The following is a 27809-nucleotide window of genomic DNA, read 5'->3' as shown; positions in this document are numbered from 1 at the left end:
GAATGATCACCGATTCATCACCATGGCGCCGCCCACTTTTGCTGGTATGTCCGGGCGGAAACTGTCCTGGACTGTATCAACCATAGCGACTATGGGGTTTTTGCTGTTTGGTTATGATCGTAAGTGGCATGGGTGGGTTGATTGATCCATGCTAACAGAGACAATGGCAGAGGGTGTGATGTCTGGCATCATCTCTGACCCGTCATTCAACAATGTCTTTAAAGCAACCAAAGGCGACAACACCATGCAAGCGACTGTGACAGCCGTTTATGAAGTCGGTCAGTACTGGTCTGTGCCACTATGTACCGCCACTGGACCCTAACCCAGTTCACCGTCGATAGGTTGTCTGTTCGGCGCTATCTTCGCCTTGATCTTCGGCGAGATCCTCGGGCGCCGGAAAATGGTCATCTGCGGCGCATCGGTGATGATCGTTGGAGTGATTATCCAAGTCACGTCATTCCCAGGCTCACTTCCTCTGCTCCAGTTCATCTTCGGCCGTGTCATCACTGGAATTGGCAATGGAATGAATACGTCAACCATCCCGACGTATCAAGCCGAATGTTCCAAAACGAGCAATCGAGGTCTGCTGATCTGCATCGAGGGAGGCATTATTGCTATTGGGACCATGATCGCCTACTGGATCGACTTTGGCGCACACTACGGGCCATCAGACCTGGTCTGGCGGTTCCCGATCGCCTTCCAAATTGTTTTTGGCATCGTGATTATCGTGGGCATGGTGCATCTCCCCGAGTCGCCACGGTACTTGATTGCGCAGGATCGTATCGCGGACGGCGAGAAGGTCCTGGCCGCACTGGCAGGTACGGAGATCAATGACCATCATACACAGCTGGAGAAGCATTTGATCATTGACTCGGTCCGAGCGTATGCACCCCCTACTTCGCACATCACATTTTTCACAGCTGACATGCGGTCCAGTTCCGGTGCGGAAAAGGCCAGATTCAGAGACCTCTTCACCGGAGGACCATCGCAGCACTTCCGCCGGATGATTGTTGGTTCGTCCTCGCAGGTTTTCCAGCAGATCTCCGGTTGTAATGCAGTCATCTACTACCTGCCGGTCCTTCTGGAAGACTCAATCGGCCAATCGCACGACTTCGCTCTGCTCATCGGTGGCGTCAACATGATCTGCTACGCGATCTTCGCCACATTCTCCTGGTTCTTCATCGAAAAGATCGGCCGGCGCAAGCTCTTCCTCGGAGGAAGTTTCGGCCAGTGCGCAGCGATGATTATCGTCTTCGCGTGCCTAATCCCTGGCGACGCGCAGACAGCCAAGGGCGCAGTCTTCGGTCTCTTCCTGTACATGTGGTATGTCACCAACCCCTGCTCCTTTCCCGACCTGAAACTTCCCCAGTTTGTACTGATTCCACATGAAGTTTCTTCGGCGCGACCTGGCTCCCCCTCCCATGGCTATATCCTGCCGAACTCTCCCCTCTCAAAACCCGCGCAAAGGCAAACGCCATCTCAACCTGCAACAACTGGCTCTTCAACTTCACCGTCGTCATGATCACCCCCGTGATGATCGAGCACATCGGCTGGGGCACGTACCTCTTCTTCGCGGCCTGGAATGCCTTCTTCATCCCCGTCATCTGGTTCTTCTACCCCGAAACCGCGGGCCGGAGTCTCGAGGAAATCGATCTGATTTTCGCCAAGGGCCACGTGGAGAAAATGAACTACGTGCGTGCTGCGAGGGAGCTGCCGCGGCTTTCGGACGAGGAGATCGAGGCCAAGGCCGCCGAGTATGGGATTCTGGACAATAATGAGAAGTCTGAGGAGAGAGTTATGGAGACGGATCCGGCGGCGACGGCGGAGTTTTCATCTTTCCAGCCTACTCAGCTATAAACCGGCTGGTTGGGGCTGCGTTCTGTGAATGACATGATTAATGATTTATAGTCGAGGAGTTTGGCGTCCGGTCACTTTGAGGCGCTCCTTGAGGTGTACTGACGGCGTGTTTGGATGTCTGATATGAATGCTGAGAATGAAGATACCGAAAATCTAGAACTCAGCTCCTCTCGGAATAGGGAGTTAGTCGTGATAAAAATTTCTCAAAAATTTCTGAAAATTTTATTCGCTGATGAGATCGTCATGTTAGCTTCCCGTAGACCAAAGAGCTTGCTGCTATTGTAAAAGAACGTAGGTTATATGAGTCTCGATTGCTAATTGTGCCAGTCTGCTCTTCTGGCAGGGCCAGTCCAATGAGTCCAATTGTTAGGAGCTTAGGCAATAATATGAGAATTAAAATTGAAATCTTTGCTTCGCGCTTGAGTAATGCCATCGCGATCACGCTCATGCTATGCTATTTGTCATGCCATCATCATCCATCACTAGCTAAGGTGAGAAGGGAGTAATCTAACAAGATCGAACGCATACAGTCGATCTTATAGTCACTTTTCAAGGCGGAGTGCGGAAAGCTTACCCCTACACCCAGCCAGCATACTGGTCGAGCATCTCGTTCTTGACTCCCTCTGATCCATGGCGGACGCCAAGAAGCCTGACTTTGCCAATCTTGCCACCAAAATCATCCTCCGCTTTGCTCTCCCATGTCTCGAAGAACGCATTCAATCTGTTGATCACTTCCGGACTGTCTTGAATGAGCAGCGCAATGGCGTCGTAGCCACCTGCTCCTGGAACCACACCGCCAATGACACCTTCAAGCTCGGACAAGGCATCAAGTAGTTCTGTTTGGACGCGCGGCTCGATTGGGACACCAGATTTCTGAGTCATGATACGGATATGGTTACGCGAGCGCTGAATGAAGGTGCGGACGTTTTCAAAGTCACTGAGGCCATGCTCGTCCGGGCTCTGTGCCAATCGTCTGAGTTCCAGCCGAAGTCTTTCGTTGTTCGATTGCAGAGCGCCCCAGAGCATATCAGCCTCCTTCTGATTCTGTTTCCGCCATTCCAAAACCTTCTTCACCATGGAAGGAGTCTGCGAGCCGCATTCAACGTCACACAAGACCATTTGCATTCCCCGGGGGAGCTTCATGCCGAAATCCAGACATTCGGTGTCCCAAGGATGCTCGGGGTCGGCGTCTTCCACAATCGAAAACAACCGCTCTTCAAAGCCCGGAGAGCCAGCGTCACCAACTGATTCGAGGATCGAAGGGGAGAAGCGTCTGTAGAGACAGGAGCCGTAAATGGCAGTTGCAACATCGAAGCCGGACCCGACTTTACCCTGGGCAGCGCAGTGGGCCGCCTGAGCCAGATTGTGAAGCTTGTCGCGGCCTGGACCGAGATCGTCCGGCTGCATAGTACGGTGGATGACGAGAGAAGACACCAAGGCAGTGACCAAGGCGGCTGAAGAGCCCAACCCCGTCTTGTGTGCCTCCTGAAGGCGAACACCGAAGTTCACGAATCTGCTTGACGACTGGAGCCCTGAAGCTTTGGAGAAAGCCGTCTCGGAGTAGTAATCGTTGTCGGCGAGGATAGTAATCGATAGTGATCCAAAATCCTTAGAGTCCGCCACGTAGCTGATGTAAGTCAAGGCGAAGTTCAAAGAGGTCTCGACAAATGGATTGCGTGGCCTACATGGGTCAGCTCCTGAGCACTTGTGGTACTAGGATATTGTTGCTTACCCTTCATTTCTCTGTTTCACTAGGACTCCTCCGCCGTTCTCGCATCTTTGTATGCTATACTCCCATACCGCATCCACGAACTGTGGGGAGTGTACGACAATAGTGTCTTCCTCTTCCCTGTCTCCACGACCATTGCCTTCTGCCTGAGGCGCGTCCGACTGACCCTGCGCGGATCCCGAGGCGTGCTCTCTGCGATGGTTCCTTCTCAATTGTTGGACAATGACATGGATTCTGGCGTCGAGGGCGAACACGGTCCCAGTGTAGCTGCGGTCCAGGACCAGATAACCTCCAGTGAGGAGGACCTTGCCCGGAGCCGACAGGGCCGTTACCGCTGGGGGAAGAGGGGACATAGTGGAAATCAGGAGCTCGACGTCAGAGTTGGAGAGCGATGGGGGAGTTAGGTCGAGGTGTTAAAGTCGGCGGTTCGGTATCAGGGGTTTAAAGGGAGCTAAAGGAACGTGGCGTTAGCATTTCTGCAAGCAAGCCAATTGTTTCCGCACACATGTACGAGACACTATCAAATAGTAGACATACATGTCTGACAGAAAGCTTTGCGCAGTGTGTAACCAGAAAAATGGCTTAACTCTTCAATCCAGCGCTCCAGATCGAGGGGCAGATCTCAGTAGCCCCGCCTAACTACTCTGCGGGCTAGACGAAGCAAAGGATTTCAACAATGATCATAGGACGAGTGTGTGAAATTAGACATGACAATGAGGTATATGGCCTGTTCCTGAGGTTTTGTATTAACTGGGTATTGTTTGCGTTATGCATCATGCTTATCTATGCCTGGCGTCGTCCCAATGTTTTGCTGCTTCCATGCGGAGGTAATCGGTCGTGGCTAGTGTGGATTGTGGCTAATTGTGGCTTATGTTACGGACATTATTCGACCACGCGATATGGATAAGGTCAGAAAGTTTCATTACATGCATACACAAATAGTTCTAGATCATCAAATATGCGTCAAAAAAGTTTAGTCCTTTCCAGGGGCGGCACCGATTTCCAAGCATTTAACCACCCAACGCCTTTGTACAACAATGGATTTAAGAAGCTGTCCAACAAGAAAACGAAGGCTTTACGTCATAAAGAGAAGGAAGTGCTCTTCGTGAGACCGGCGCTCACCACAGAGGCAGCGTAACTTTGTTGTCGTAATCGATATTTTCCGGCTTGGCTTCGACGCGCTCACGGCATGTGCCAAAAATGCGATCCCAAAGGCGTGTCTGCTTGCCATAGTTGTAACTCTTCTTCCAGCCATAGCGGTGGTGGAGATCGTGATCCTCGATGACCAGATCAGCATCGAAGAGCCTCAGAAGCCAAGTCAGTGTCGATGGTGTAAATGTGTGAAGGCGAAGCCCGCTGTGCCCGGCAAGTTCTGAAAAGACCACATACTGGTGGCAAAACCACCACTCATAGAAGCCCATAGGGAGGCCCATGAGCTTGAGGCTGAAATAGGCCATTATAGGAATGCCCGCAATGTCGAAGAACTCCTGCTCACTATCCGCATAAAGCGTCAGAAGCGGATTTGGGTGCTTGGTGAGGTGATGAGTGCGGTGGTATTTCCAGAGGCTGCCGACGTCGTGCATGAGACGGTGGTACCAATAGAACCAAAAGTCCAGAACGATGCCATAAAGGCCAATTTCAAGTGGTAGCCAAACCCAGTTGATAGAGGAAGGTGGTAGGGCGGTCCGGTAGCTCAGGAAGACTGTGAACATCGGACGGAAGGTGGATGTCGAGATAAGTGATTGAACGACTTTTGCGACACCAACATCAGGTACGCCGTCTCGTTCATGCTTGTCGCCGTCGAAAAACCCAAGACTGTGGCCGAGGCGGCGGAGGATGTGCAACTCATGAATGGCAATCGCCTTGAACGCCGCGCTGTAGAAAATGAAGGCGGCGATTGGGGTTATGTTGCGACCTGTATAGGCAACATAGGCCCAGTGAATGGCAAAGGGTATCGTGGCATGAAAGAGGACCCAGCGGTTAGTTTGCCATTCTGTCATGAAAGGCACCTTGTCGTCTTTGGTATGGACCGGAACGTCTTGGTCGAGGGCAGTAGGATGTATGCCAAGCACCTCATAGAACCAATGGAACACAGTCCACTGGCCCTTCTCAGTGCGCCATGTAGACTTCATGGAGTCTTTGGGATTGCGCATTGTGGTTGCCATGTTGGCCTCTCGCTTGTGGTCTCTCTATTATCTGTTTGTAAGTGGTTACTTCATCCAAGAGGGGGTTTTGGCTGGGGAATGGCCTCTATTTTATGTTTCAGCTCTTGTGGCGTCATGGTCTGAAGCCTAGAAGATCAATGTGGATGCCCTCGGCATGTGAATTAGTAGATCTGTTCATGTGGAGGGTCTGGGGGGCCCCCGGTATAAGAAACCAGCACCGCGGTTCTACTAATGACGCTTGTGCAGATCCTCGCGTCCTCAACGAACAGGGGCTGGAGCTCGCAACCTTTGGCTTTTTGGGATCACTGGAACCTTGCCGAACCACACGCGACAGGCGCATGATGTCGATTTTGACTTGTTCTTAGCGTTCATTGGGAGGCACTCTTCCCCGCACTAAGAGACCTCAGGCCTTTAGACAAGAGTTGTTGATGGATCTTATGTCCGAGATGTTTCTACTACACGATCAGTAGGTATTCTCTCTCTTCTGGATGACAGTTGTCTTGGTCTCACCATTATTTCATTACAAATTGCGGGGTTCGAGGGCTACAAATTCAGTTTACCCCTTATGCGGATCCATGGATATCGACGTGATACAGTCTTACAGATCGACCATCACGGAGTCGTTCTCGGTTAGAGCCCCCCAACAGACAGTGTGGCCCATTGCCGGAAAAACCGCCTGCCGGTCAGTAATAGACATGTACCCCAGTAAAGACTCAATTTGGGGTACCCCGTCGCGTTGCATGCCCGATTGGGACTGGTTCCTCTCAACTTACCTTATCTGGGTCATTAAGTAGCTACACTTCGATAAGATACTGACGTTCTCTCTAGACTAGCAGTTGCACATGGACATGGACATGGAGCTAGACATTTCCATCTTCCTTATGGTTGCAACTCATTCCCTGGCCAGTCACTGGCAAGCAGTTTGCTCGTTGCCTTGCGTCTGGTGTGGTACTGCCATTGCTCGCTTGAGATACAACCACTTCTCCTTCTGAACTAGCTATTTTCACAAGCACAAACTCTGCGATATGAAACGAACAGGAGTACTATGGTTGCCTAGAAATGATTACGAGTACTAAGTATGCTATCTGTCGTCCGTTGTACCCTCTGAACAATGGGCTCTGGCAGATCTCGTCTGTCAGGCGCATCATACGATTGAGCACCAGTCTGCCGTGCGAGCTGCAGCATATCGGGAATATATGTTAAGCCCCTGGATGCAAAAGAACATTTATGCAAGATTGGATTCTACATGAGTAGCCCAAACAAGCAACGCCATCGAAAAGCACTGAGCCAAGTATGATACTATGGATGCCACCGCGGCAGTATCATGCATAGTACTGCTTTGAAACACCAAGTTAGGAGTTTCCAGGCACACTCGAACTCTCGAACTGCTGAATGTCAAGGTTGTAAAAAGAGTCTCATACGCACACAGTGGCAGTTATGAAACCTCGTCCGTCTGAACAAAGTACGACACTGCCTGCCTCAGGCCAGCATCGGACATAACTCGCGGGCTCGGCATATCGGCTCTCCGACTGTTGTGCCCAGTCGGAGGACAAGACAAAGTCCGGACGGAGCCACGAAGCAGCGGCAAGAAAATAACTCGGAATGACGGGTGACTCACGGCTGCTGCGCCCCTGTCAAAACAGCCAGATACTTCCGGCAATCCACCAGAATCAGGGACGGGTGAAAACTACCTCCTGCTTTTCCCTACGGCCCCAGCGGGAATTAACTCTCTCGCTTCTTCGATTGGACAATGGGTCCCTTGACCCCGGCACAAGGGCGACCACCTGATCATCTCATCGTAGAAAAGTGCAAACCTTAGGCAACGATTTTGGATAGTTTCTCGAAGGCTTCCTCCGCTGACGTTTACTGTGATCCTACGTGCATTCCCCCCTTAGTCTTTTCCAGGATCTGATATCAGGACGCGATCTGCCAGGTGTCATCCTCACTTTTTCCCCATTATATCTCCCACCACATTCTTTCATATTATTTGAGCAGGGCAATTTTTCCTCTGATTGCCTGCCATCAAAAGGCCTTTTCTAAGCCTTGTGGAATCCTTTCGGGACTTGTGGACAAGTGGACACTGAGCACTGGACTCTTTGCCCCATAAAGAGCATTTGTGCCCGTTTAGTCCGTCTGGATCTGCACTAACCCCTTTGTGGATTAGTCATTGATACAGATCATTTTCGTCTTCTCTCAAATATTGTTTCATTTCCTCTGGGGGGGTCAGATTCTCACATTTTTCACCATAAATCGACTGTTACCTCTCTTCGCTATTTGAGGTCCCTCTCACCTTTATTACGCGCGTTCTTTTGGCGACCTCAAGTCGTCAAATGAACCTGCATCATTTCTATTATTTTGATTGCAAGGTACGCTTGATTTGATTCGGTACCTGGCGGGAAAAGAAAATAATTGACGTGACTAATCACTATACAGCATCACCTCTTCCCTCTGAAGAGGTCACCCGCAAGATAAATGGTGTTCAAGCCGTTCACTCACCTCGCGCGTCAGAGTTTCACCAAAGCCTTCACCCATGGCTATGCTCAGTCGGTAGTTGCGGCGTCGCAGTCTTCGTACGCGTCGTCGACAACTTTCAATCAACTTGCCAGTCAACCCGCCAAATTCACTCGGACGAGTCAATTACAGAATGTCTTCCAGCCATCAAGTTCGTCGGGTGCTGGTGCCAAGGCCAGCCAGGGTGGTTCAGGGTCCGGAGATTTTGGGTTAGCGGCATACTATGCGGCGTGGCAGCACGCTCAGCAGACTGGCGATGACAGTGACTGGAAACAGTTCCAATTCAAGAAACGAATTGGCTGGAAGCCAACTGGGGACGAAGAACCAGCAAAGGTGAAGGTGGAGGAGAAGGCTACGGACTCTCACCCCGGTCTGCGTGACTCACCACGCGTCACCAAGGCCTCAGCCAATGCCGAAATAAGCGCTCAAGTCGAGGAGGCCGTCGCACGAGAGATTCAGATCCAGGAAGAACAGGCACAGGCTGAGGAGGCATCGGAAGCAAAGGACGAGGGTACAGAGGCATTCCCTGATCTACCGCCGGAGGTTGCCGCCGTCTCAGATGCAACCGCTGAGCAGTCTCGAATTGTTTCCGACCAGATTGTCCAATTAGCCTCGGGCAAAAAGTACGCTGAGATCCCTGCCGCCTTCGAGTTGCTTCTAAGAGATGGCCTCACTCCGACCGTTGGTGCTTACAATGCCTTGTTGGAATCTGCCGTTCGCCTTCACACCGACATTTCACATGCCATCCCCAAAGCACTCGATGTCTACTCAGACATGCTTCGTCGCAGGGTAATTCCCGATGAAGACACCTATCGCACACTGGTTGAGCTTTTCGTTACCCGCTCTCATGAGACGATCAAGGCCAAGGAGTCATTGGAGCAGGAGCGCCTTCGCTATGGAGGCATGGAAGAGCCTGGCAAGTTTATGCTGCACTCTAGTCAGTTGGAGCGCGATTTGCTCGCTGAGGACCACTCTCTCGCAATTGCTGTCAAATTGTTTAACACTGCAACTACTCGTCACGCAGATCTTGTCTTCTCTCTCGATATGTATCGCTATCTTATCACAGCATGTGCGAAAGAAGGCCAAGTTGAGGATATGATCCGTATCTATGCTCACATGGAGTCGCATAAGGTGACACCACATGCGTCTATCTTTCCGTCAATGATCGATGCTTTTGCGTCTACCGGTGATCTGACAAGTGCTGTTGAGTGCTACAACGAATACAAGGATCTCGCAATTTCTGACGATAATGGCACGTTCAGCATTATCCAGCGTTTGGACGGTCAAGTGTACGCTGCTGTGGTCAGGGCTTATCTTTCAGCCGGCAAGGAAGAAAATGCCTTGCGATTCCTTGAGCGCATCCGTGCTTCGTTTGATGAAGTCGCTGAAAACCGTGAAGCTCGCCAGGAGGCCGTCGAGTCTGTAATTGTTCAGGATGGCCTTGTTCAGTACTGTCTCAAGTCAGGTAAACATGCAAAGGCATTGGAGCACGCCAAGGAGCAGCTGCGCGGTGGTGCTCTGGATCATGCCATGGCCCGCATTTGCGTCACCGCAGCAGACGCCGGTGATCTCAAGACCGCCTCCGAAGCGTACGGATGTCTGCCCTCAGACGCGACTGTGCGTCAGGGACCCGCTATTGCGATGCTGGCGTTGCATGTGCGGCAAGGCAATGTGTCAGAGGCTCGACCCCTGTGGCTGATGCTAAGCACCGTGGGTCAGGCAACTTCGGATATGATTCAGCCGACGGTTATGTACACGGTTGCCTTGGTAAAGAGTGGTCAGGTCGACGAAGCCCTTCTTGAAGCCCGCAATATGTTCGCACGTATTCGCAACTCCTCTGCCAACAACACCGTCGTACTGAACTCCATCCGCGAACAAATTAATGAAAGCCTTCACCTTATCGGCCGTGTCCTCATGCAGACTGCCGCTGTTCTCTCCCCCCAGGCTGCCATGAACCTCATTTGGTCCATGACTGAGAATGGTGGTCTCATCTCTCCCCTTGCTGAACATGCTGTTGCCAGCCTTGGACCTATGGGTATCTCTCAGCTTGCTGCTGCCGACCTGGCGCTCGCCCTCCAGGTCCAAGCTGGTATGCTTCTCAGCAACAACTCCATGGCCTTTGATGTCGCTCATCCCATCCGCTTCGCCCACATGCTTGATATCGCTCTGGCCACGAGACTCCCATTGGATGCGCAGACTACTGGCCTGGTCGATCAAGCCGTCGCCAAGCTGTTCAACACTCGGCCTGATATGGTGAAGAGGTGGCAGGACCATCTGAGCATGGCATCCTCCCCATCGTCCTTCCTTTCCGGCCGTCACTCTCCTGTTTCGGAAGTTTCGTCTATGACACCCGTCTCTAGCGATGACTCTTTCGATCCGTATGCATATGCTACTGACTTCCGTGGATCCTCCATTATTGCCGAGGAGTTGGAGAGTACCAGCGGTCGCGCAGATTCGCATCTGAATGAGGCTCTGACTCGGCTTCGCAACATGCGTCGCATTGGTCGCCATCCTCGCTATATCACCTATGCCAAGCTCATTAATGCGGCTACGAAGGCCGGCCGGGCCGACCTAGTGCAGGAGATTCTGAGCATGGCTCGTCGTGATGTTCCTCTGCTGCCTCAGTACCATGCCGTGAAGTATGGCTGGATTTCCATCCTCGATGCCATGGTTGCCTCCTGTTTGACTCTCGGAGACCGCAGCCTCGCCGCCAAGTACCACAATGAGCTCCTGGAGCTTGGTTCGGCACCATCGGCTAATACTTTTGGCCTCTACATCACTACCCTCAAGGAATCCACCAAGACCTTTGATGAAGCAACCGAGGCTCTGAAGATCTTCCATCGTGCTGTCGCCGAAGGGGTTGAGCCGACGTCATTTCTGTATAACGCGCTTATTGGCAAACTCGGTAAGGCACGCCGGATTGACGACTGCCTTCTGTATTTCGCCGAGATGCGTGCCAACGGCATCCGCCCAACCAGTGTCACGTACGGAACGATCGTCAATGCTCTCTGCCGTGTCAGTGATGAGCGTTTTGCCGAAGAGATGTTTGAGGAGATGGAGTCGATGCCCAACTACAAGCCGCGGCCCGCTCCTTACAACTCTATGATCCAGTACTTCCTCAATACCAAACGCGACCGCAGCAAGGTGCTGGCCTACTACCAGCGCATGCAAAGTCGCAACATCCAGCCCACCATGCACACGTACAAACTGCTCATTGACGCATATGCGTCCCTGGAGCCCGTGGACATGACTGCTGCTGAGAAGGTGCTGGAGACTATCAAGGCCTCCGGACAACAGCCCGAAGCCGTACACTATGCATCCCTTATCCACGCCAAGGGATGTGTGATGCACGACCTTGATGCTGCCTTGGATGTTTTCCAGTCTGTTGTATCAAACCGCAAGGTGCGCCTACAGCCATGTCTCTACCAGGCTCTGCTGGAGGCCATGGTGGCCAATCATCAGGTTGCTCGAACCGAAGCCATAGTCAAGGACATGGTCAATCGCCGTGTGGAGATGACTGCCTACATTGCCAACACTCTTATTCACGGGTGGGCCGCTGAAGGCAACGTCGCCAAGGCCAAGGCGGTCTATGACAGCGTCGGCATCGACAAACGGGAGCCCAGCACCTATGAGGCAATGACTCGTGCATTTTTGGCATCTGAGGACCGCGAGGGAGCTTCTCGTGTTGTCCAGGAAATGCTGTCTCGCGGCTACCCTACTGCTGTGGCCGGCAAGATTCTTGACCTGGTTGGAGGTGGTGCACCGGTTGCTGCCATCTAAACAGGGTCTTCATCCGATGATGCTGCCTTCTCTTGTTCGTTTCAACCACTTTGAAACCTATGTCAGGTTGACAAAATCAAAAGTACTTCTTCTAATGTATCCCACCTAAGTTGCCAGGGCTGGATTCCCTGTCTTTGGTGATCTCCAGCCCGATGGCCTTTGCACAGGCATTCGGGAAGGCAGCATCCATTTTTCCGATGCTTGATTACTTCGTTTCAGGATTCATTTACACTGTGTTATGCATTCAGCGAGTGGGAAGGCGTTGGTCAAAACTGGGATTCATTATACTGCGTGTATACCATATCACATTGGTCTTGATCTTTTTTCTTCTTTTTCCGTATTTTCTTTTGTCTTGATAGACCACTCTCTACTCCTTATCCTGAGGATTACCTGCTGTTTAGAAAACAATCAGGTCAAAATTCAAACATATGAATCAAAATTGCAGCATATAGATTGTAGACACCTCGCAGTGCCCGATCTCGGTTCTGGTGAGAATGACATCATTGAGCTGCGATTTGTACAATTCGAATTCCTCCTGGCAGAATGCACTTGGAGAGTCTTTAGTCAATAATGCGATCGCGCTTGATCGCTCAGTCGACAATGATCAGGCGACTCGGAAAAAGGTGCTCCTTGTATCATTGCGCGTTGTTGAGTACTCAAAAGGCCAATAAATTCCGGCTTCGGATTTCTGTTCTCGAACTCCGCATGATCGCCGATGACTCTCAAAACTCCCCCACTTCTACTCTTCAAAAGCCCATCACCCTTCGCTAACCTCACGCAGCTACACAGTCTATGCTTACTGGCCGCGTATGCTTACGCACTCAGTGCCCTCTTCCTCGCATTCGTCTGGCAACGAGCCGTTGTAGCCGCGACCAAACGTGGTATTTTCGCAGGATGAGTTCGGGGAATCCAGCAGCCGATGAGCACGCAATGAACTCCCGACGGCCGAAGAAGCTGATCTGTATGTTTTCCGATCTCTCCTGCTCCAAAAAGTGAAATGATCTATTGCTAACACCCGCCTAGTCGCGCCCGGCGACATCCAAGCAACCCCCGACCTCAAAGTCTCAGCCACCGAGACCAAAGACCCCTCCTCACCCGCCCCCAGTGTCCCCGAGTATATCGCCGAGCAACTTCGCTCAGATGTGTCGACCCCGGACTCCACGATCGAGAGCGAGATCGTCGCCCACCCGGCCCGTGCGCACCAATTCGTGAGCAACCCGCCCCTAACAGTTTCCCAGATGCATCCGTCCAACCCGCTTCATCAATTCCACTCCTGGTTCCGCGATCCGCGGCTGTTGCCGTCCTCGGCGCCGGAAACATGTACATTGGCGACCGCATCGCTGCCTTCTGGGCGGGTCAGCGCGCGCGTTGTCTACCTCAAGGAACTGGATGAGAGGGGCTGGGTGGTGTACAGTAACTGGGGCAGCCGAGAGGGCAAAGGCGGCCAGGTATTTGGTGTGAATGCGGATGGCGGTGATTTCCCTGGTGCGATGCCCCGGCCCGGCGAGGACGAGAGTCTGCTCCAAGATGTGCAGGGGGGCAATCGGTGGGCTGCATTGACCTTCTGCTGGTCGGCGCTGGAGCGCCAAGTTCGCATTGAGGGGTTGGTGGAGCCACTCAGCCGCGAGGAGAGCGAGTTGTATTGGAATACTCGCGAACGGGGCAGTCAGATCGGTGCGTGGGCGAGCTGGCAGAGTAAGGTGCTCTGGTCGGCGGAGCCCGAGATACTGCTGGACAGGCGGCGGAAGAGCGTTGCCGCCGCGGCGCACGTGCAGGGCTCGACGCCCACGTCTGGATATCATCAGATCCCGGCCGACATTGACGAGACGGACATCGATGACGGGAGGGCTCTGCTTGAGCAGCGGGTGCAGGAGATGGAGGCGCGCTTTGCGGGTGTAGAGAAGATCCCTCTTCCACCGTTCTGGGGTGGTGTGCGACTGGTACCGGAGTCGGTGGAGTTTTGGCAAGGCCGACGCAGTCGGTTGCATGATCGCTTCCGATATGTGAGAGTGAAGGATGCAGATGATGATTCGTTGTTCACATGGCAGATTCAACGACTTTCGCCATAGACCTTACAATAGACCGTTGATATCAAGACTAAGTGAGTCTACCACCTATTCTTAGGACTTTATCAATCTATACCAGGCATAGATCCTTTCAGCTTCAGTCGCCTTCAGTCGACAATGATTAGACTAAAGGGTTAATGGGCAGCTTCCTATTATCACTAATCAATCCTTTCGTATCATTCACTTCAACCACTTTAGGCCCCGTCACGGAGCATACAGCTTGATGAAGGCAACCGGGTTGTCACTCCCAATTCACCGAGGCAGCGCGTAAAGCAAGAAGTTGAACAAGTTTGCTCATAGCTCGATATCATGATATGTCAACCCAAATACCGCTCTTTGGTATATCGGGAGGGTATATTCCTCCTGCGAGTATTGATATAGGGTCATACTGACCACTAGAATGAGTGCAGATCTCAATCGGAAAGGTGGTGAAAATCCATCGATTCGAGCAGTAGTCTGGTAGAAATGTGCATCATGTCATTCAAGGTATCTAACTCTATTGAATTTAATCCGCTGTAGGTTCCTGAACGCCAATTTCCCGGAGCGGGAGCTCGGCTGTCTCAGCAGTCTTGGCCCCGGGGTAGCGGTTTCCCTTATCCTTCTGCTTCTTTTCCTTCTTCTTCTTTTCTAGAGGGGGGTATGCCTTCAATGTAACCTCCTGCCACTCTTTCGATGCGTCGAAAGCTGTGATGATAGGAGCCATAAGCTCAACGAGAGCCTCCGCCACGGCGGGCTTGAGCAATTGGGGTGTCAACTGTAAAGAAGTCAGTGCCGGGTCAGATGACCTTTGCGCTGCAGGTTTCTTCCTGTACATACAATATCGTTCTTGTAATCTTCCTGCATCTGCTTGATGTTGGTGTAGACGAGAGGCTCCAGGCCGTCTCTCTCGCGGCTGACGCGAAATTCTGGGCGGCCAGTCTTCAGGGCGGAAGCAGGAAGCAGGACGAATTCTGCAAATGACAGAACACCGTTGTTTTCAATCTCCTTGGGAGCAGCCTGGGCCTTGCGGATCTTCTTTCTGACAGTATCCGCGGCCTCGAGGAGATCGATCTTGCTCTCTACGAGAAATCAGTAAGCTGCTCGTAAAGGTATGGAAAATCAACAGTACCTTCTTCACTCGAGCTCATCTTACCACCGGTAAGGCCAGGAACCATGGGGTTCAGCAGATGTGCGCGCTAAAAGTATGTGAGCATAGAACATGAGGCACATGACAATGAGTGTGCTGACCTTTCTGTAACCCAGCTTGGGCTGCCATTCGGTTGATGCCGCGAACAATTTGCGCTGGTCAACTCCTGCTCAAATTAGCCTTTGTGCAGATTGTGATAACTGAGGAATGCGCACCTCCAAACTGGACATCGCAATCGAGGTGTTGCTCATCCAGCACCTGAAGGATAGGGTAGAGAAGACCACTGAGAGGGCTGTTGTTGGATTGCTTGACAACTTCCGCGCCAGCCTTCTTCGCGTCGTGCTCCGACACCAGAGAGCACAGCTTGTACACATCCATCACATATTCGGGGCTCTTCTGGTAGGAGCTGCCGAGGACGAAGCGCAATTTTTCCGTCGAGACGCCCACAGCCTGGAGCATCGCCCTAATTGTGTACTCATAGTATTTCGCCCGGTATTCGACAAGCTCAATCGGCGCCTTCAGGTTATCGAGGAAACCATGGATATCAGCAATCAGGATTGTCACATCGCAACCGGCGGCCAGAAGCTGTGCGATTTTGACGGCGGGCACTAAATGCGGGGTTAGCGGTAGGATTTCGATTGCATTGCAACGACGTCGTACCAAAGTATCCGCAGTGAGGTTTGCCAGTGGGACTCGTTCCTGTCAATTGAAAAGAAGATGTCAGCAATTGCCCAGCTGTCACATGAAAAAGGCTGCGTAGTACCCCAGTAGACCTTTGGGTTGCGCCCCTCAGCGAGAATGCCCTCTATGATATCCGGGTTGAGAATCTCTTGAAGGTTCTCTTTAATGAGGGCGAACCTCTCGGCCGCGTTCATTTCTGCCATGGTCCAGGAAGAATATGCCTTCAAAAACTTGACGAGGGAAACCACGGTCCCTATATAGTGCACTCTGCTTAGGTGAGTCAGTCCGTATACCCATGGATAAATACAAAAATCCCCACCTCGCCGGGCCGGGTGTTTTCCCGCTTGGAGTAACCACACATGCGACAAGGCGGTCAGCCAGCAATCTAACGTCCTGATTGGTCAGAATGAATTCCAGGCCGACAGCATTCAAACAATAATGGCCTTTGTCCATCAATAATGTACCAGCCATACCGCCGAATCAGAGAGTGAGATGGACGGATGAAGGGGCCTTGACGACTGTATGCTGACAGAATCTGCATGTAGTTGGGATACAAGGAGTTCGATCGTGCTGCCGTCTGTTCTTCACCTCGGAATGCTCGGAATGCTCCGATTTTGCTGGCTTCTCATCCGTCACTGTATCAACTATCTACTTCCAACATCAATAGAGCTCGAGACTTGGGCTGTAGATGGCCACTAAGGCTTTAGCATATTGGGTAATACCCTTTCCCCATACGCACATATAGCAGCAGGATTATATTGGACAAAGTATATCTAGTCTCATAAGCAGGTCAATCGCTTAAAAACGAGCCATGAGCATTCAATATCAGTAGTCGATAGCAGGAACGCCAGTCTCGATATAGCCGTACGTCTGTGACCTTTAAGGCTTGATTTCTGACAAGCTGCTTCTCATTAGAACTGCGTCTGGTTGGAATCATATTAAAGACAATCCAAATATTGCTGTCTATCATGTAGCTCTCTCCCTGATCCCATACCTACAGAGTATACACTGAAGGTTCAGGTAATCCCCCCTATCACGTGAGTGTAGGCATTCAGGGCCACCAACGTCAACATTTACTTTCCATCTCTACCAGGAAACGCAACTGTACATCAGTTGAAATACAATCAAATCACGTCTGGAAATTAACCTCCAATTCTCCCATTACGAATAAGAGGCCGGAATCATGACACAGTCGCCCGTTCAGTCGCGCTGGATCATCCTGGCATTAGCCAGCGGCGCATTCGCAGCCCTCAATGGCCTTTTCGCTAAGCTGTATGTCTACAAGTCCACCTAGGGGGCAGCTCGCATTTTTGAAACCAGATCATTCGCTAATGTCAATCAGAACAACCGACGAGCAAACCACCACGTTTGCCAGAAGTATCTTGCATCTCTTCGGCGCAGGGGATCAAAATACGTTCCTTGAACTGGCGGTTCGAGGTGTATGTCTCCCCTTCCTTTTCTGCATTTTACAGAATCTGTTTAACTTTGTAAAGGTTTGTCTGGGACTCAATGTCCTGTGTAACATCATCATGTGGGCGCTCTTTACGAGAGCGTTGACCGCATCCCCGTCCACCACGAAGGTGTCCATCACTAATACGTCGGCAAACTTTCTCATCACTGCGTTGCTGGGTATGATTGTCTTCCGGGAGAAGGTGAGTGGGCTGTGGTGGTTGGGGGCTGGGATGATGGGTGGTGGGTGTATTCTGGTAGGGATGAGGGATTCATGAGCCTTATGCATCTAAGCAAACAGGTCCGAGCGTTGGACTGGATTGCCTGTAAGAAAAGAACTTTGAGTGCAAAGTACAATGGAGCTATTCCTTAGGATGCCTGATCCTAGAGTCTATTTGAGGTGATATATTACATCGAAAGGTATCATATATGTCAACGTCTCTCCGTCAATTCCACAAAAGCATCTTCATCCTCAGTTCCGCTCGGGACCCTGCTTGGCTCCCGGTGGTCTACAGCCACCGGCCCGTGGTCACGGTTAAAGCGTGACCAGCGTGGCAACATCGAGCCCACACGTTGCAGGAAGCGCCATACATGTTCTTCTAGACTATCGCTCTGGCGCCCATTAAGATGAGCTCCAAGTGGAAGGTCCGCCGCGGTATGGGTTGATGCGAGAGCTTGCTCCTCAGCCTCGACCTTGAACTGATATTTCAGGCAATCCTTGACAGTGACAAGTCCCGTCACCCGACCACGATGCTCAACCAGGATCACTCGAGGTCCCATCTTCTTGAAGATCTCCATGACAGTCTCGAGGGCCAGGCGGGGATGCACAGTTAGCGGTGTATGGTCAACGTACCGGCTGAAATCCACGAAAGGCGCCCCTAAACTAGTTTGAATTGCATCAAAGGTATCGGGGACCAACTGATTTCTCGAGACAGATGCCCTGCGCGCCACTGCGGCTTCCGCGGCTTCTTTGGTGAATACACAGCGAGCATTAGGAGCCAAGATACTCTCCGACTTTGCCCGATCAATCGCGTATCGGAGTTCAGTGCGGCCGATGTACCCGACCAGAATCTTACTTGAACGGTCCTCAACGACGGGGAAACCCTGAAATTTGTTGTCATTCAGAAGATGCTCGGCTTCACGCACAGGGAAGTCTGCTGCAGGAAGCGTGGCAGGATCAGGCGTCATGGCCTGGGAGACAGGCACATTGAAGACATGCTCCTCTTTATTGTCTAGGAATGGGAAGCCATTGGACCATATCATTCGGTCTGCAATTCCTCCGCTGCCAAAGCGCTCACTAACGGCTTTGGTGACACCCACCACAATCTACCGATGTTAGTTTCTTTGACAAATGCACCAGAGCGTGATTGACTCACCATGGTGGGTAGAATGTAAGTAAGGGCCCCGGTAAGTTCAAACATGATAACCACTACAGATATTGTGAGGTGCATAATCCCACTCAGAGCGGCCCCAGCGCCCAAGAATGCATATGTCCCGGGAGTGATGCATGGAACATCTGGTTTACAAGAGGCAAAGAAGGCGGAGTTCGGGAAAGCTTCGTGCAAGGCCTGGACAAGTATCCCTACCAAGCGACCAAAGGACGCTCCAATGGCCATTGACGGGACGAAAATGCCGGCCGGGACTTTACAGCCGTAAGATATGATGACCAAAAGAACTCGTAAAATGGTAGCAATCACTAGGGATGCGACCACAGTCCATCGATTATTGGACCTGGAATCGTTAGCAGTTATCTTTAGTTATCAGCTAAACGGCTTACTCGCAAAGTCCGTGATAATCGTGCCCTCCTTCGCATTCACGGAACAAAATCTCCATCACCTCGGTCATGTTGATCTTCAAGAACATGTTCGGATAGCAAATGAACGCGGTCAAGCCCGCTAAGACAACTGATTCGACGATGGGGTACTGCGAAAGATATTTCTTCCTGAACGCCTGTACTCGCAAATTCCACTTGATCACAAAGGCGCCGTACAGACCACCGAATATCCCGAGAAGTACGAAGAATATTAGTTCGAAAAAATGCCACGTGCGATCATACTGCACCTGAAACATGACGAGTTGCCCGGTCCTGAAGGGATTCATCATCTGTGGCCTGGATCAGCGGCTGAAGAGCAGACAGAGACAGAACCTGGTGTCCGTACCGCCAACACACCAGTTGCGACCAAAGCGCAGAAATAACTTCGCCAAAGAGTCTTGAGTGGAAAGTAAGATGCCATTTCCTGCAGCCAGATTATCAGCATGACTCTCTGACACATGAGCTCCAGAATCACGAACCTCTAGAGAGAATAGTACCCCACCAATCGGACTGCCAAATGCCACAGCCACACCAGCAGCAGCCGTTGCCGTCAGGACTTCTCTCGTTTTCGACGCGTTCTGCTTATATTTGCTGAAAAGGCGCGAGATAACATTCCCTGTACAGACGGCAAAGTGCACACTGGGTCCTTCTTTTCCCACTGAAAGACCAGACGCGATGGCCAATGGAAGCGCGATGGACTTGATCAATAGTGTCCAGCCGCCTAAGAAGCCTTTCATCACGAAGCCGGCAATGATGCATTTTATTTCTGATATACCGGACCCTGCGGCGTAAGGAGAGAACACTTTAACCAGAGTGGCGGCGATAAATGCGAACAAAGCCTATGCTTTCTCAGCGATTGATCCGGAAGGGTAGGTAAGGTTCCAATATACCGCGAAAAAGAAGTATACAAAGTAATTGATAAGCCAAAAGGAAGTCCATGGCTTCCATTCGGGGCAGCCTGGTAAAGAGACACGTTAGCTCCACCATGAGCGAAACACATGCGACATGCCATACCTCCTTCAGCACCCCAGCAGCAGAACTGCTCATTGAGGTAGAATGCAGTCGTACAATGACCCATCTTGATATCCGACAGCCACTCAGTGATGATGTTCAATACAGCCGATATCAATCCGATAGCGGCGCCAACAATTGTAATGACGAGCCAAGCTTGCCCAGCGTCATAAGACTCGCTCACTTTGCGCCTCCAACCAAAGGTGCCTTCCTGATCCCAGAACCCAGACCCATCTCGTCGCTTCGCCCTCCGTCGCGCTTGTTCCTGAATAGCATCTTGGACCCAATCAATCGTTGTAAAATCCTCATATCGCTTTATTTTCCTGATCTCATCCGTAATCGCGTTAGGCTGGCCATTGTCGTCGGGCGGGCTAGGATCGACAGGCGAGGTGACAGATAAGCCTGATAATCTCCAACTCCGACGCTCAGACAGGACTGAGGGTGAGCGGGGAGCGGTTGACGAGGCAGGCATCGAGCTCATACCACGGTGCTCTTTTGTGGTAAGAGCATAGTCGATGTGAATGTGATGCTGGGGGGTCCTGTTTATATTGCAGTGACAATGTTCAATGGTAGGTATGCCGCCCGCCCACGTGAGGAAACTTCCCGCTTTCAGATAGGAGATAAGGATAGATGACGATGGGTTTCTATTTGTCGATCGAGGTGTAGCACAAAGACTTGTAATATAATGAATTTTCTTTCCTTTTCAGCGACTTGGCTGATTAGTAGTAATATACAGGGGTCACCGTGCTTGATTTGACCCTGTTCTGTAATCAAGCACATGCAAGCATATTCTTATCTACATCACTTGCGGAGAACATCTACACACGCCGCGCGCGCTTGATTTCTACCCGCACGCGGTGTAGCAGTAATTTCTCGACCTTCCAAACCGCACCATATTCATCTTCGATCCAGACAATAGTGCCTAACGAGTCTTTTCAATCTCGTATAACTCAACTACCTTTGATCTCAGACCAGCTTTGAAACATTGGCAATATACGACCAAAACCCAAGCAGCTCCCAAGTCGAGTCCGCTATGTCTCCGAAAGACAAGCCCGCACCAGCGGCAGCAGCAGCAGCACAAACATCAAGAGATGAGATAACCGGCCAGAGCGCTCTACCTAGTGCGTGTGAAAAGAGTCTTTGTTGAATTCACTCAGTAGGCTTACATATCACAGTCACCCGAATAAAGAAAATAATTCATCTTGATGAAGATATCGTACAATGCTCAGGCAATGCTACGTTCGTCGTCGCAAAAGCTACAGTTTGCCTCCCCTTTTGCCCTTCTGGGTTCTGAGCCTCCTGTTGGACAAGTTTCGCTAATTCTATCCTGCTATTTCTTTCAGGAACTGTTCATCCAATATCTCGCGCAACAAGGGCATAACGTCGTTAAATCTGAACGAAAACCGCGAAAGGTTATTCAATACAAGGATCTAGGTCCGTCGCGAATCATAGCATTGAAGAAACGAGCAGCTTACTGATGAATATGACACAGCTACCGCCGTTTCACGAATCGATAATCTGGAGTTTCTTGCCGACGTGATACCCAAAACAACTACGTATAAACAATTCAAGGAGAAGAAAGCGAAAGAAGATAGCAAAGACGCCGCGTTCGAGAAGGGACAGCGCACATTGAACGGCACAATACCATCGATGATTAAAGAAAATGGCGAGGGCGGTCACCAGAAAGCTGATAAGCCTTCTATAAGCCCTCGAGCTCCTTCCCTCAGTACGTTGATGGTTGACCGCACGGTCGAGGCGCAACCGGGAGAGAACAACCGTGACGTAGAAATGGTAGACCAGTGATCGAACCAGGCGCAAGGCATCATATAATTTGAGCTACTCTGCAGGTTTTGTTTCTTTGGGTTTGGATATTATTATCGAGGGTCGCATGGTTGGGTCTGGTTATGCACGGAACGGAAACGGATCGAGGGCAAAATCCTGTTGGTCAGTTGCTTTTTGACGTGTGAATCACATTATGGGTCGGTTAGCATAGCGAGAATATATGACAATTATGATGAAATCATCTTGAATAGACCAATTTAATTATATTAGAATTGAGTCTGGAAGAACAGCACTCTGAGTAGAAAGATGGTAACTGTGAGAAGAACGTTTGGCAGCCGGAATTGTCGTGGGCCCCAAGGAGCCAATGAGGCGCCCCGTGATTCCGATCGCTTGTCGTGCGAAAGCTCTGGTTCATGCCGGGCCTCCGAACTTCAACCTCATCGAATTCCCTCCCGTCCTATTATTCAATCGCTCTCCTCCCCCCTCAACTCTCCTCCCCGCAATTCGTTGCAATTGCTAGTCTCACCATGTCGCTTTCCTCCGCCTCGAGCACTCTGTTGCGCGCTTGCGCCCGCCAGCAGCTGCCCACCACCCGCGCTGCCGTCGCCTCCTGCCAACAACGTAGAGGACTGTCGGAGGCCTCCAAGTCCCCCTCCTTCGAGAGCCCTTTCGGCAGCTCCAGCGAGTATCAGTCGACCCTGAAGATCCCTAGTTTCAGCAAATACGCTTCCGACAAGCCTCCCCGCTCGAACCAGGTTTTCTCCTACTTCATGGCCGGAGCCCTCGGTCTCGGATCTGCTGTTGGTGCCAAGGCTACTGTTCAGGGTAGGTGATATCAGGGAATTTACGACAAGAGATGGAAACGAACGAGAGAATTGAATGTTGCTTTGGAATGCATCATTGGGGGAAGATCCGGCAGTTGGGGTCGTTGGGTATCACATGGAGCAGGTTGCTGATATGCAATTTTTACCATCAGACTTCCTCGTCAACATGTCCGCCTCTGCCGACGTCCTGGCTCAGGCCAAGGTTGAGATCGGTCTCGCTTCGATCCCCGAGGGCAAGAACGTACGTGTCCCGTTTATCCGCGAAGCAATACGCACACTTCGCTACTCCGAGCGCTTATACTGACCTACGAATCAACAGGTCATCATTAAGTGGCGTGGAAAGCCCGTTTTCATCCGTCACCGTACCCAGGACGAAATTCAGGAGGCTCAGCAGTTTGACTGGAAGACTCTCCGTGATCCTCAGCCCGATGAGGACCGTGTCCAGAAACCCGAGTGGCTGGTCATGCTTGGTATGTTATCACGCCATCTGTTTTTGCTATATTATTTTGGATGGTTACTGATAATGGTTACTTTCTCTCGTTGAAGGTGTCTGCACTCACCTTGGTTGTGTCCCCATTGGTGAATCCGGTGACTATGGCGGCTGGTTCTGCCCCTGCCACGGTTCTCACTACGATATCTCCGGCCGTGTCCGAAAGGGCCCTGCCCCTTTGAACCTCGAGGTTCCCCAGTACAGCTTCCCCGATGAGGACACCCTTGTCATTGGTTAAACGAACATCTCTTCTTTGTGAGTCGCCAAATGTTCTAGATCAAAGAGAGACGAAGAAGGAAGCGTTTGTGCTTTAGACGGTTAGCTTTGTTGCGTTTGTCAAGATCGGAGAGACCGTGTTTTAATATGGACCCAAAAATGAGCTCTTGTATCATCTTTCAACATGCGCTGTTCAGGCCCCTGTATCACTCACTTGTCTGTGGAGTTCTTGTGTTTCAGTATAGACTTTCCTCGTTCTGAGACCTTGCCTCACGCGCGTGCAGTCCTGTGCCGTCCTCTTACTCGTGGCAGCTGATGAAGCAGTTGGAAGTTGAGGTTGATCTGCAGTGCGAGGTGGTGGACTTCAGATGTAGATCTGTTGAGCGTTGGTTCGAGTACATGTATGTCATAGTTCAGTTTACGTATATTCATCATTCAATCTCCTTTGTCTTTTTATCATTGGATCTAGTAATCTCTACTGCTAAAGTATCCTTGAAATATTTCGCCGAGCTGCGTCGACCACTCAGAACTGACTGCGCCAGCTGTACAATATAATATACAAGTTGTATTCCCCTACTCAGTCCTTCTATCCTCTATTCCATTTCTGTACAATGCTCAAGATACAATTCGACGTCCCACGTAGACTAATTACGAGGGATTTCTGTATATGTAATAGATCAATTATCGCGGCCGAATCAAAGCAATCACTAGACCCATGATAGCTGCACCGGCGGCAGCGCTCTGAAGAGCGACAGTGGTCAGATCTCGCTGTGTAATGGCGATACTACGATCACTGAATAGCTCGTTAAGAGTGTGTCGCCATGAGTCGAGGGAAGGAGGAGGAGGAAGAATGCGGGAGAGGTGAGATTTGCGGGGTTCGAGGACATTGATCGTTGCGTCCTTGGAAGCGCTGTCCTCTGTCATTTCTGTTGCGGTTTCGGGCGTTATATTTGTGACGATGGTGGGTGTAGGATCGGAGTCCCAGACAACAGGTTCGGATGTGATGACTTCGTCCGTGGCAGCTGGGGTGTTTTCATTGGTGGTTAGAGTGCCTTCAGAGGCGGTTGAAGTAAGTGTTGGCTCCGCTGCTTCCTCCTTGGGAGAGGGCGATGTCGACATAAGTGCAGCTTGAGGTTTCAATATCTCGATGTGGTTGACGGCTTTCTCCTTCTCGATAGCCTCGATGACCTTCTCTTCGAACCCCTTAACGAGCCGTTTGCGACGCCATGGCTCAACGGCAATTTGGAAGATAAGGAAGAGGAGAACGTTGACACCCATCAGGCCCCAAGTACCCCACGTACTCATTCGACGAATCTTATCCGACCAGACTTGTTCCTCGTGGTAGCGGGAGAGGATGCTCTTGCTCAATTGCGCCGCTGCTTCTTCTGACTCTCGTTCTGCAGCCGACAGGGCATCCTGCGTCTCCATCTCAGCCACTTCGTTGGTGTGATCGTTGCGGTAAAGGTGGGTGAATCGCTCGAGATCTGCGGCAGACCAGGCGTGTTTCCGCTGGAGGAGCTCGTTGACTTCGCGCTGCGAGGCGGAGCGTCGGTTTATCGCTGCTGCGTAGGCATCTTTGGCTTCTCGGACCCGTTGACGGGCTGCCCGGAGTCGTTCCTCTGTTCGTCCGAAGAATTAATGATCAGCGAGAAAGAATTGAAAGTCGCAATCATTTCCAAACATACCTTGCAATTGTATGTCTTTCTTGAGTGCCTCAATGGCAGAGTAGCCTGTCAAATCGTTCAATCGCTGGCCCGCGACGAAAATGTTGGATTGGAGGTTGTCCATCATCTCGGTAAATTGTTTGGACAGTTGTGACCGGCGTTCCTCCAGGTACGACGGTAGTCCCTTCTTCTCAGCTGGCTCAGGTTTCGGTTCGTTCTTTGCATCTTGGTCGAGCCCTGGTAAGGTCTCCTTCTCTCCCGCGGCCGGGGAAGGCCGTTGGGTCTCTGCATCCGGCTCTACCTTTGGCGATTCATCGCGGGACGTGGGCGTTGAGTTTGCGTCCTTTGACTGCTGAGCAGCTACTTCCTCTTTTGATGTATCTTTCTCAGGAGGTAAATATAATGGAGATTGCGACCTGAATTGGCATCGTACGCAGACCGAGAAGCTCCGCTGTATATCTCTGGCAGGTCGAATATTCGGCCCAGCGGCGGGTAAAAAGTGCGGTCGTACGGGGAGTGAAGTCCTCGCAAGATTGGCAGATGACCTAAGCGACTGCCTCAGAAGCAGTGGCATGGGCAGCATGGCCTATTAATGGTAGCCTTTAATCCAAGCAAGTTCTTGTTGGATTGTTGTGGTGGAAACTCAATGCCTTGAGCTGACCTTGGATCGGAACAAAGGCGGAACGGAGAACATGCGGGAAAGGCAGCCATCTCCTCTCCGATCTGTCGCTACTAAATGTACCACAAATGATATCGCAGTTGATATACCGCTGTAATGTTATAGCATTATGATGAAATGGTACAATTCTTATAAGGAATACATGTTCTTGAGTGCATCGATCCTCGTCCTCTCCCGAATAAACTGTGCAAGTTAAGTAGGCTGTGTAAAATAGACGATGTAATATTGTGGTTTCCTTCTCCCATTTCCACGTGGTGGTATCAATTCATAACATAACAAGCCTTATTCGTAACGTCCTCGTGAAACATGACATTAAAAACAAATCCATCTTACTCAGACGCGGGAGAGTGCTCTGCAAGCTAGATGAGACAGACCCCTCGACACGAACTGATCGCCGTTGGGCAGTAAGCTGCCGTCGTAAATATCTACCATCATTCAATCGTGCGTCTGCACCTTGTGGTCTCCCTTGACAGCTTCGGCATAGGTTGGTGGTGGCCGGGAGTCACCCTGAGCTTGGTCACTGCTACCACCCTGGCCTTCCTGATGTGGCTTGGGAGCTTGCTGTTGAGGTTGAGAAGCAGGACTTGGCGCCGGCTGGTTTTGCGGTGCCACAGTGCCATAACCTCTCTGGGATGGATGCTGGATGGGCTGATGAGAGACGTAATAGTATGTCACACGGCCACTTTCGGTGTCCCCTCTCCGGTCGGCATGGCCAGGAATGGGCTCGTAGTTCGGGTCATCATAGTCTGGTTCGGGGTACTTGAGTATGATATACCACGCGTGTAGAAGACCGGGGACGTAGCCTAGGCAGCAAAGTGCAAGATTGATGATCGAGTCGGCCGTGCAGATGCCTACTTTAATCCACACTGAGAGGATATGTCAGCTGGTACTATAAAAACAAACAAAACCAACCATCAGAAGGAGCTGAACTTCTCACCTGCAACTGGTGGAAAGAAAATCGCGAGAATTCCAAGGAAGATGTCTGAACCGCACATGGTTGCGTTCGAAGAGAATATGGCGTACTTCACTAACGAACGGTTTGACTGTACAACAGCTTCGGATGAATGGAGGAATTTGTCAAAGTGTCTACACTGAGCAGCAAACTGCCACAAAGAATGAGTAGTTCTACAGATATGAGGCTTAGATAAATGGGACGACGACGGATGGTTTTCACGATGATAAGCAAGGTCGGATGGAAGCCTGCCTCAGCCTCTGCGTCCGTCATATGACGTCGTAATATGTCACCTGCTTCTGTAGKACGTTGGTGCCCTTTTTTTCAGGCTTTCATCTCTCTGCTCGGGAGATGAACTTGGTTGTCAGAGTTATCCACCAGAAAATCTAACGTAACTTTAGCAATMGAGTCATTCAAGACACATCTAACATCGCCATCTTGACCATCTTCTAAGAACTTCGAAAARACAGTTTGTAGAGCCTAATTTATCCGAACTTCATGCAGTCTTTGCTTGTTGCGATGTATATAAACTCAAATGACGTGTTACGGACCAGCGACAAAGTGCAAAGAGCATATGGACAGTCAAGTAGAGGGAGTTATCGGTCTTCAAATAAATTTCATCTTTCTGCGCGTGATCTGGATCTGCTCTATCGCGCCAAAAAACCCCCATGATCCACGTCATGAATGATTTGCATCACTGACATTGTGATGTTGCTTTACAGCCAAGCCCTAGATGAATACCCGAGCTTACCTTAAGATAGGGATCAGCCAAGCATTGACAGCTCAACATTCATTGTACATGAGGAGGACTCCTGGCAAAACGACAGGTCAGATTGAGAAACATGGAGAAATGATACTAATGTCAAGAGATCTCTGTCTTACGCTCAAACTCGTAGTGCTCCCTACTTCATTCTACTCATACCAACGCCCCGGTAAGGATAATATTATTAGCTTCGTCCTTGATCAGTAAGGGACCTTCCCTCGCCCAAGGAACACTGGGTCGGTGGGTTCTCC

At 51.0% G+C, this 27809-nt stretch overlaps 12 protein-coding genes across 12 annotated transcripts; 6 read left to right on the top strand and 6 right to left on the bottom strand.

Annotated features, from left to right (window-relative positions):
• Nucleotides 1-22: 22 nt before the first annotated feature.
• Nucleotides 23-1857, top strand: Asppvi_004885 (putative MFS monosaccharide transporter; the record flags this gene model as incomplete). Its single annotated transcript, XM_043300824.1, has 4 exons — nt 23-119; nt 171-278; nt 342-1323; nt 1392-1857. 4 exons carry the CDS (start codon nt 23-25, stop codon nt 1855-1857), a joined length of 1653 nt encoding a protein of 550 aa, XP_043156759.1.
• A 576-nt stretch (nt 1858-2433) lies between these two features.
• On the bottom strand, nt 2434-3939 carry erg8 (phosphomevalonate kinase; the record flags this gene model as incomplete). The annotated part of the gene is made up of 2 exons (XM_043300823.1): nt 2434-3538; nt 3590-3939. The coding sequence occupies 2 exons, from the start codon at nt 3937-3939 to the stop codon at nt 2434-2436; spliced, it is 1455 nt and encodes a 484-aa protein (XP_043156758.1).
• Nucleotides 3940-4704: 765 nt separating this feature from the next.
• Nucleotides 4705-5751, bottom strand: Asppvi_004883 (sterol desaturase family protein; the record flags this gene model as incomplete). Its single annotated transcript, XM_043300822.1, has 1 exon — nt 4705-5751. One exon carries the CDS (start codon nt 5749-5751, stop codon nt 4705-4707), a length of 1047 nt encoding a protein of 348 aa, XP_043156757.1.
• A 2472-nt stretch (nt 5752-8223) lies between these two features.
• On the top strand, nt 8224-12042 carry Asppvi_004882 (pentatricopeptide repeat protein; the record flags this gene model as incomplete). Its single annotated transcript, XM_043300821.1, has 1 exon — nt 8224-12042. The coding sequence occupies one exon, from the start codon at nt 8224-8226 to the stop codon at nt 12040-12042; it is 3819 nt and encodes a 1272-aa protein (XP_043156756.1).
• An 894-nt stretch (nt 12043-12936) lies between these two features.
• On the top strand, nt 12937-14111 carry Asppvi_004881 (pyridoxamine-phosphate oxidase PDX3; the record flags this gene model as incomplete). Its single annotated transcript, XM_043300820.1, has 2 exons — nt 12937-13003; nt 13066-14111. 2 exons carry the CDS (start codon nt 12937-12939, stop codon nt 14109-14111), a joined length of 1113 nt encoding a protein of 370 aa, XP_043156755.1.
• A 502-nt stretch (nt 14112-14613) lies between these two features.
• Nucleotides 14614-16118, bottom strand: Asppvi_004880 (tyrosine--tRNA ligase TYS1; the record flags this gene model as incomplete). The annotated part of the gene is made up of 7 exons (XM_043300819.1): nt 14614-14862; nt 14925-15166; nt 15217-15283; nt 15336-15400; nt 15450-15842; nt 15895-15933; nt 15998-16118. 7 exons carry the CDS (start codon nt 16116-16118, stop codon nt 14614-14616), a joined length of 1176 nt encoding a protein of 391 aa, XP_043156754.1.
• A 980-nt stretch (nt 16119-17098) lies between these two features.
• Nucleotides 17099-17642, top strand: Asppvi_004879 (uncharacterized protein; the record flags this gene model as incomplete). The annotated part of the gene is made up of 3 exons (XM_043300818.1): nt 17099-17187; nt 17258-17354; nt 17409-17642. The coding sequence occupies 3 exons, from the start codon at nt 17099-17101 to the stop codon at nt 17640-17642; spliced, it is 420 nt and encodes a 139-aa protein (XP_043156753.1).
• Nucleotides 17643-17796: 154 nt separating this feature from the next.
• Asppvi_004878 (chloride channel protein) lies at nt 17797-20660 on the bottom strand (the record flags this gene model as incomplete). Its single annotated transcript, XM_043300817.1, has 7 exons — nt 17797-18690; nt 18741-19095; nt 19142-19467; nt 19524-19601; nt 19657-20016; nt 20068-20135; nt 20192-20660. 7 exons carry the CDS (start codon nt 20658-20660, stop codon nt 17797-17799), a joined length of 2550 nt encoding a protein of 849 aa, XP_043156752.1.
• A 561-nt stretch (nt 20661-21221) lies between these two features.
• On the top strand, nt 21222-21991 carry Asppvi_004877 (histone-fold domain-containing protein; the record flags this gene model as incomplete). Its single annotated transcript, XM_043300816.1, has 4 exons — nt 21222-21309; nt 21364-21449; nt 21532-21622; nt 21681-21991. The coding sequence occupies 4 exons, from the start codon at nt 21222-21224 to the stop codon at nt 21989-21991; spliced, it is 576 nt and encodes a 191-aa protein (XP_043156751.1).
• A 506-nt stretch (nt 21992-22497) lies between these two features.
• rip1 (ubiquinol--cytochrome-c reductase catalytic subunit RIP1) lies at nt 22498-23522 on the top strand (the record flags this gene model as incomplete). The annotated part of the gene is made up of 4 exons (XM_043300815.1): nt 22498-22795; nt 22947-23035; nt 23114-23264; nt 23341-23522. The coding sequence occupies 4 exons, from the start codon at nt 22498-22500 to the stop codon at nt 23520-23522; spliced, it is 720 nt and encodes a 239-aa protein (XP_043156750.1).
• Nucleotides 23523-24181: 659 nt separating this feature from the next.
• Nucleotides 24182-25747, bottom strand: she9 (putative mitochondrion biogenesis protein (She9); the record flags this gene model as incomplete). Its single annotated transcript, XM_043300814.1, has 2 exons — nt 24182-25119; nt 25186-25747. 2 exons carry the CDS (start codon nt 25745-25747, stop codon nt 24182-24184), a joined length of 1500 nt encoding a protein of 499 aa, XP_043156749.1.
• Nucleotides 25748-26278: 531 nt separating this feature from the next.
• On the bottom strand, nt 26279-26838 carry Asppvi_004874 (putative stress response RCI peptide; the record flags this gene model as incomplete). The annotated part of the gene is made up of 2 exons (XM_043300813.1): nt 26279-26709; nt 26781-26838. The coding sequence occupies 2 exons, from the start codon at nt 26836-26838 to the stop codon at nt 26279-26281; spliced, it is 489 nt and encodes a 162-aa protein (XP_043156748.1).
• Nucleotides 26839-27809: the final 971 nt, after the last annotated feature.

This window comes from Aspergillus pseudoviridinutans (assembly GCF_018340605.1).
Source record: "Aspergillus pseudoviridinutans IFM 55266 DNA, scaffold_3, whole genome shotgun sequence".
In the NCBI taxonomy this organism is placed as follows: domain Eukaryota; kingdom Fungi; phylum Ascomycota; class Eurotiomycetes; order Eurotiales; family Aspergillaceae; genus Aspergillus; species Aspergillus pseudoviridinutans.
Note: the sequence above shows the minus strand (reverse complement) of the source record. Positions and strands in the feature narration are given on the sequence as shown.